The sequence below is a fragment of the Blennius ocellaris genome (assembly GCF_963422515.1).
Source record: "Blennius ocellaris genome assembly, chromosome: 21".
NCBI lineage: Eukaryota > Metazoa > Chordata > Actinopteri > Blenniiformes > Blenniidae > Blennius > Blennius ocellaris.
In genome coordinates this window covers 11,181,493-11,190,212 of record NC_137670.1, presented here as the reverse complement: position 1 = coordinate 11,190,212, position 8,720 = coordinate 11,181,493, and the positions used below count along the sequence as shown (strand labels likewise).

The 8,720-nt window shown below is 39.7% G+C and overlaps 1 protein-coding gene across 1 annotated transcript; it reads left to right on the top strand.

Annotated features, from left to right (window-relative positions):
• Positions 1 to 289: 289 nt before the first annotated feature.
• On the top strand, positions 290 to 7,799 carry LOC308145583 (alpha-N-acetylgalactosaminide alpha-2,6-sialyltransferase 1-like; the record flags this gene model as incomplete). The annotated part of the gene is made up of 10 exons (XM_080517048.1): positions 290 to 298; positions 1,775 to 1,843; positions 2,076 to 2,238; positions 2,800 to 2,962; positions 3,595 to 3,733; positions 3,827 to 3,930; positions 4,038 to 4,121; positions 4,621 to 4,720; positions 5,818 to 5,939; positions 7,736 to 7,799. The coding sequence occupies 10 exons, from the start codon at positions 290 to 292 to the stop codon at positions 7,797 to 7,799; spliced, it is 1,017 nt and encodes a 338-aa protein (XP_080373174.1).
• Positions 7,800 to 8,720: the final 921 nt, after the last annotated feature.

The window sequence follows — 8,720 nt, the reverse complement described above, 5'->3', positions numbered from 1 at the left end:
CTGAGATTTGGTATAAAATTCTTATGAAGGGCACAATAAAGGATTGTTTATGGCAGGAAGAAGTGGTTTATGGCTATTCTTTGAACATCCAGCAGTGACCGGAGTGGTAAATGGAAGGCAGAGGTGAGCCATGTCAAACTGGGGTTGGTGAATGATCCACTCCTTTGTTCAATACTGTGGACACTTCGTGTACATCTGCTGCTATAAAAGCTATAAAAATGAAGCAAAAGCCCCGAGCTATTTTAAAAATAGCAACTTCCACCAAAAATAGAAGGCATGTTTGGTCTTCATGTCGAGAGTAAGTGTACCTACGTGGAGTGACCACTTTTTCGACCAGGATAGACTGGTGACTTCTGAAAGTGGATCAGACCAACAGTGGCTGGTTTGGGGCACTCTTGCACCAAACAATCATGGACAACAAATTTAAAAAGCACAAGGAAGAAGAGAATCAGGCTCTTTGATTGGCCAGGGCTGAAAAAGGAACCATTCTGTCCTATCAGTTTAAAAACATTGCTCTTCTGTGTGGCGACAACAAACCACAATGTCTTGACAAGTGGCTCTTCATAGCCTTCCAGCATTTCCCACAGTAAATTAATTGCCCCATTGTTCACCTGCAAGAGAACGTCGACCCACGTTTGGTCCGTATACAGAGTGTAGATGAGGTTTCCATCCTGTAAAAACAAAGCAGGACAAGCTTTGCTTCCAAAGCATGTTTTTGACTTCACGGTTCGGCTTGAGCCATTTGGGAGTGGCAGAAGAGTCAAGTATGCACTTTGTCATTTTGTACCATGACCATTGATTCCTAATGGCCATTTGTGTATCTGTTAAACTGCACTCATCCCTCTTGAGAACCATTTCACTTTGCTTGGATTTGTAGTGAGCTGGCCGAATATGTCACCACTCCATCACAACGCAAACTGTATTTAATGGCTCCAGGGTCCACAGTGATATTGGAGATATTATTATTATTAACTGGTATGGTATGATCGCCACACCACTGATGTTATTTAAATGACAGTACATTAACTTGGTTCTAATATTAACTTTCACATTCACACTTTTTGTAGTTACGTCCATAGATAAATGAAACTTGCCTGGATCTCTTCTCACGTGCTAAATATTCCTTATAGGTCTTCTGCAGAAGTCAACATAAAGGCTGATTCTGGTTTACGCTACTTAAAAAAATAAAAAAAACAAACACACACATGGAGATCCCATTTAAATTCATGTGACCTTTCACACTTTACTTTAGGAGTGTGCAGTAGCCACTCCCTCATGGGGCATACCCCTGATGCCTTCCCACCTGCGAACAGATGCTTACCGGTGTTTAATTGAGCCACACATCTTCCTCATATGAGGTATGGGTGTCCGTGTCCAGTGCTTCAACTGTCTGTTAGCAGTGATACTAACCAGCACGGTGCTCATGTTTCTTTCATGGGATCATTTGGTAAAAGTAGACGTCCGGTAAGTGGTTGCTTTTATATCATTGTGAACTTGTGACTGCCATGTGGAGCGTTAACTTCTGTCTTGCAAAGAATTGTAATTTACACTTTTGATGAATTCTACCATTTCTTGCATTGTTAGCTGGATGTCTTTCCCGAGGAAACACAGAGGTGGAAACAGATTAATTCAAACTAACTCCACTACTTCAGAAAAGGGAAAGCCTGAAGCTCCACCAGCTGCTGCGTTCCCAACGCATAAAACAGAAAAGGCAAATTTAACAGTAGAAGAAACAGTGAAACCAGAGACTCCCATTCCCGTCTTCATCGTGAAGTCCTTCCAGAAGATTCCTCAGTGGTACTTTGATGACGTTTACAATGAGGACGCTCCACCCTGGACAACAGTAAGCACAGATCAAACATATCTCACCTTTCCTGGATGCATGGCTTCTTTTTAGCAAACCTTCAAAACATTTCTTTTGAAATAAGGGAAATTATTTCTGTGAATGTATGCATTTATAGTTTCTCCAACATGAGATTGTTTGCTCTTCCTCTGTAGGCTTTTGTTAAGACCAATATGACCAAATGAATAGTTTTCTATTCATTTAGATTCACGCTTTGTTTTCTCCTTCACAGAAGTGCAAAAAGTCTGTGCGAAACTCAAGGGACGGGACGTTCAGAAAGGCTTTTCTGCCAAACATACGTTTGTTTCTGCACAAAGACAACATCAACATGAGCGAGTGGAACCGGCTCTCACATTTCAACAGCCCATTTGGATTCATGGGGCACAAATATGATGGTCGGTGGATGATTTTGTCTTTCATAAAACTCTGGGCGATTGAGTGACATAAATGCATAAATCACTCGATGCAATAATGGAAAACTTGCCTTTTCCTCTGGATATTTGCCTTATGAAGCATCACACTGATGAAATTCTTGCCCATTTCTAGACGAGCTAGAACATATTTGTGTACATAACATAATCCATTCTGTTTTCTATTCTGTGTGGAGCATCGCAGCTGTTCCTGAATCTGTTTCTTTTTTTAATTTTTAACTTTGATTATTGGGTTTTTACCTTCTTCAAACACAAGAGCACATTGTGCCAAAGTGCATATGGTCGAACAATTATAGTCATCGAACATGGACAGTTTCTCAAATAAAGGTGGAGAAATCCATCAGCAAAGAAAGAACTGAACTGGAAAATCAAATCAAACGAAACACATTTAAAAGGGAAAAAGGGGAAAAGGGGAATGTGTTTTGCCCTGCAGTACCAGGCCCACCTGTACTTGATCATATATCCTTCAGCTGGATCTACAAAAAGACTGAGACGCTTCGTTAATCATATTAATTTTTGTTGCAGAGGTGATGACTGCAGCCAAACTGATCCCGGAGACGTCAGAGCCGCTGGTGCGTCCCAAACCAGGCGGTGACGGCTGCGTGCGCTGTGCAGTGGTGGGAACTGGAGGGATCCTCAACGGCTCCAAAGTGGGCGCAGAGATCGACGCCCATGATTACGTTTTTAGGTAAGAAAAAAAAAAGAAAATACAATTTAGTATTTGTTACAAATCAACAGTCATTCAAAGGCGAAGTCATACTGTCTGATGTCCAACAACAATCATATCAATTATATAATATAATAATAATAATAATAATAATAATAATAATAATAATAATAATAATAATAATAATAATAATAATAATAATAATAATAATAGGAGTAAGAATACAAAAAAGAATAATAAAATAATAATATTTTATTATTATTATTATTATCATCATTATTATTATTGTTGTTGTTGTTGTTGTTGTTGTTCTATTACTACTATACTATTATGACCACTACTGATTCTGCTCACTTCAGGCCACAGCGTCCCATTTACATCCCTATTGTATTGTATTGTATTGTATTGTATTGTATTGTATTGTATTCAACTGAAACAGAGCTAAAAAAAAAGAAGTCATAAATAGAATGATGTAATTCAGCCATAAATGTGTCCTCGGAGCCTTCATTGTGCAGGTAAATGTTTAATTCCCGCCACGGAAACTCCAGGAACACAATCAGGACCTTTCGGTAATATTGCTGGAGCTGCAAACAACAAGTCAGCCGCCACTCAACACCTGAACAGCCCCTTTCAATTCTGCGTTTCTTTGTCAGGATGAACGGAGCAATCACAGAGGGTTATGAGGAAGACGTCGGCACCAGGACATCAGTGTACGTTCACTCGGCACACTCAATCATCATGTCACCTTATAAGCTCAAGAAGTACGGATACAGATCCGCCCCTCATGATGAGGTACTCCAACGTTAAAGACGACGCTGTCATACCGTCTGTCTTCCCCACGCTCAGAGTACGTGACGTGAGATTGTTCTCTCGTGACGTTTGCAGGGCATAAAGTATGTGATGATACCGGAGGAGTTGAAGGATTTCCAGTGGCTCGAGGGTCTTCTCAAGGGAAAGAGGGTTGCCGCGGGCCCCTACAAGAACAGGACGTGAGTATGGACTGTTTACGTTTCCATCCATCATTCCATGCATTTCTTCACTTTTCACGCCACATATGAAAATAAGAGCTAAACTCATTTGTGTGTGAACCCGTCAGCCCGAGGCTTTACTACTCGGGGCAGTACAACGACAGCCGCTTCTACGTTCTGCATCAGGACTTCCTGCGCTACATCAGGAACAGGTGAGCGCCGCCTCCTCCACATGATGTCACCTGAGATTTGCACGATTGTGCGGTTTATGCAGAACTCTCATTCCAAGACACAGCCCAGCAGTGGACGTCCTCCCTCCCCAGTAATCCTCCATAAGTACCATGACGTATTATAAGATTATGATAAAATGCACAAATTAAGTGGGGAAAAAAACAACCTTACCCCATAATAACAAATTGTTATTTTATCAGAATATATTAGAAATAACAAGATGATTGCTATATTTTAATGTACTTCAGATGGCTGATAAGCACATTTATTATAAATGGGCATATTGAATCATTGAACATTAAACCTGTGGCAAAAAAATGAATCTCTAAATACCACAAGACCTCCAGAGTTACTTTAATTGGCTTTCCTCTGAGTTCTGATGACATTAAACCAGTGGTCAAGACTTTGTCTTCATGCCTAAAATCTCTCAGCGGATTTCATGTTCGAATCATTGGAATCTTTGGTTTTCTTTGCCTCCAGGTTTCTGAAGTCGCGGAAGCTAAATACCACACGCTGGTCCTCGATCCGACCCACCAATGGAGCGTTCACCATCTTCCTGGCTTTGCACACCTGTGACACAGCAAGTCAACATTGCTTTATAATTATTATTACTACTTTTTTTAAAACACCGATTGAGAACTAATATATCATTTGTAACAAAGAAACAAATTGTGGGGTTTCCATGAACTTGGTCCATATTACTTTTAGCGCTATTTCACTAAACTCCTGTCGACTGAAGGTGATTATTGTTGAACTAACTCAATCGTCTGGGAGGAAACATATCGAATGTTGCACGGTAAAACATTAATATTAGCTGGTAAATACATAACCCGCCTGCAGGATGTTTATTTTAGTTGATGTCAACTGTTTGTTGACGCTTTTGTCTCGTCATTCGTTCATAAATAAGAAACACTGAAATCCAGAGGATTGAACATCTTCCTTCCACAATGAGAGCTCAGAAACACTAAAACAATACAAACGTGTGCACGAAACTAATACCGGCCTAATGAAAGCAATGGAAGCTTTTATATTTATTACCTCTATTAGTAGTACTAACACTATCATACACCTGCTTCTACCTCTACAATTACCACCTGCATAATAAAATGAGATAAGAATTATCTAGCATCTCCAGTTTACTTAACTAATAAATGTCTGATTATACTGCACTGTTCTTGTGATATAGCTTTGGATAAATACAAGAACTTTAGTAGACGGTGGTAAAAGTTTGTGGTTTGGATATGTTTTTTTTTGCAGATAACAGGGCTCTTGGTCTTGGCTCTACCCCGACCTTAAAACCTTTTTAAAGATATATTTAAGCAACATCTGAAAAACGTCATGTGACACAACCTCATATGTCAACCATGAAGTAGTTACTTTATTTCTATAGCATCATTTGGACACAAGGCAATTTGCAGTAAGTGATAAGGATTATGAAAAAGACAAACATTATTGCAAAGTGATTCAGAAAGCCATAAAATGCAGAATGAATAAATCTTTTTTAAAACCATAATATTAAGTAATATTGACAGATAACTCCACTAGTAAGGTCACTAATTGAGTGTTAATCTTAGGTGACATGTAACATGTGGGACATCACTTTTTTTTTTTTTTTTAGTATGAATACAAGCTGAAATTAAAGAATCTGTCTTATTTCTCTTTCTCTGTCATCTTCAGGTGGATGCGTACGGATTCATGACGCATGACTTTCAGAAATACTCCAACTACTACGTCCAGAGGGACATGAAGACCAAAGTGTATTTCCACCCCCACCACGATTTCTTGCTGGAGAGGGATATGTGGATTGACTTTCACAAGAAGAAGATAATAACACTATATCAAAGGAACGACACACAAAAAGTCGAGCAGCATTGAGACTCTGAGGCTCTGGGGACGTCACGCCGCCGAGTATTAAAACAGACTGGAGCACCAAAACAAGGTGGAACTGGAGGGAATTGAACCTTAACAATCAATAGAGGGAACATTTCCTTGGACACAGAACTGATCTCTATGCTTCTTCATCAAAGGAAGATGACTGTCTTTTTTTTTTTTGTGTGTGGAAACAGCAGATGTTTTCTTGTTTGTTCTGTTATTTTCTTCTACTTCTTCTTCACATATTCACTTTTGATGACAGATTTGTCCGTCCAGCTACGATAAAGTATTGAATAATTCCCGGAAGACACAGGGTTGAAATCTTGGATATGTCAGTGTTTGTTGTAACTTAAGTAAACAGAGACATGCACCCGGACTTGCCAAGGACAAGCAGTTTTAAAGACGCACCAGTAGAGGGCGTAATACCTCTACTGTTGAACGTGTTGGGTGAACGTGAGGTCCATGTTGCTTTTCTTTTCTCTTTTTTTTTTCCCCAACAGAAAATGAGGAGAAACCGGTGTCTCACACATTCACAAAGATTATGACTTGCATGTCAAACAATGAAAGGGAGCAATTTGATGGAAAAGGCATGAGGACAAATCCTCTCCTCTGGTCCATGTGTTCCTGTCAAATATTTTTTTTTTACACAAACATACTGCTCTCAGCTCTCACAGACTCACAGAGAAAGAAAAGTTTCAGGATTTTTCTTCATGCAACTTGGTTTGTGTTTAATGTGTCCTAAAATATATTGTATTTATTTCATTCGCTCCCACCTCACAGTGAGAGTCCTTCCTGTGTGGACTTTGCATGATCTTCCCGTGTGTCGGTTGATTTGCGCTCAGCCAGTGATCCAGTAGACAGGTAGGGAGAGATAGTTCTACAGTATATTTATTGCACTCACCCTTAAAGTGGACAATGTTTCTCATAGAAGTCACTTGTCAGCAACAGGACTCGTTGTTTGATCATCTTTTTGTGTGGATTAAAAGTAAAGAATGGTGGGTGATGCCAACTTAATCACAAGAAGAAAAAAAAAGTGTGCAAAATTTTATGATAAAGTTATTGTTATACCACCGTTTAATATTTACGATGCACATTTTTTTTTTAGCCCCTTGTCCGGGGCAAAATTAAGATCGGTCACTTTTGCACTCTCAGAGCCTTTGTCAGCAGTATTGAGGATCAATCCAAGTTTTCTGTTGCCCCCAGCACTGCCCCAGAGAAACCAGTATCCCTAATGAGTGGCTCCTCAAAGCAACATCTTTAATGGCTGCCATACTTTACATTCATCCTCAACACAACTCAAAAATAAATCTCAGGGTGACCATGCATTCTCCACCAGGGCCCCTCGACTTTGGAATGACCTGCCCAACGAGATAAGGCTTGCAGAATTAGCGGCTTCTTTTAAATCTCTTTTACAATCCTAATTTTATAGACTCGCTTTTAATTGAAACATAATTTTTAATAAAAGTGTGCCCATTTGATCTTTTTTATATGCTCTCTCTTTAAGCCACCTCGGCCAGTGGTGTTTTGTCATCAATAATAATAAGTTTTGTCTATGATTTTCCATTTGATTAATTACTGCTTATCTGTTTGTTTGATTGCTTGTCTCCTCTGCCTATTATTATTATTATTTTTATTATTATCATGAAGACTGACCTTCAAAAACAAGACTTGTGGGGCCGTGTGGTTGAAGTTTTTTGTCCTCCGTGTGAAAATATGTTCACAGTCACATCTACATACACAGATACGTCAGTGGGCGTCAGCAATGCAGCGAGGAACTCCGAGAATGAGGATGACCACAATCATGTGTCTATTAGGAAACCCAATGGGAGGATGTGTCCGTCTCTGACCACGGATACTCTTCAAATTTATTACTTCACCTGAAGCCCCGTACATCTTCGACACCTTCGATGTTGGTTTTTATTAAAGAACTGGTGACGTTGTGTTGCAATGCTCATCCCAAAGGAACAGTGTATTGAGCCAGATGCACTTTACACAAGGTGTTGGATGTCTGTTCACATATTCTATTGTGTAAATATTTGACGCACAGGCCTGCACGAAGACTCATTATTGTGACGTCAAGACATCTTAAAGTTTCTTCACTTTATCAGCATGTGGTCACACTCTTGTTGTGTGCGTGAGCGTGTTTTATCTGGCGATGTCTCTTTCTAGAAAATCTTCATAGAAAAGACAGAAGCCGCAGAAAATATATGTATTTTTATATGCCCTCCAACAGGAGAATTCTCCGTCTCTGTATGACAGCACACAACCCACATTTCCACTATGTGAATATTGGTACACCTCCGTGCTTTTATTGCTTTTCATAAAGCCGCTCCATCAACCTCTAATGACAGGATGAAATCATTGAAGGTGTTACGTAAGTTACTGCTGGCCACTTCCTCGTGAAAATTGATGATGGATGAGGCAAAATGATGCCGTCTAATCCTCGTTTGTTCAGTGCCGCAACTTGAACGTTTGGTGGAATGACTGGAGAGGCCAGTTGATGTATTTGCACTTTGGCCACTGTTAAGAAAGAAGTGGAATTTTTCAGTCTGTGTTTCAAGAATGACCTGTGTCAACACTTTTGTAACCTCTGTGCCAATTTTGAACATCTTCTAATATATCTCCAGTGCAGGAAGCATCTGGGTCTTTCTCAATAAACAATTTAGTTCTCTCATGCCTTATTGTTACACAAACTCCTGGACACCCGC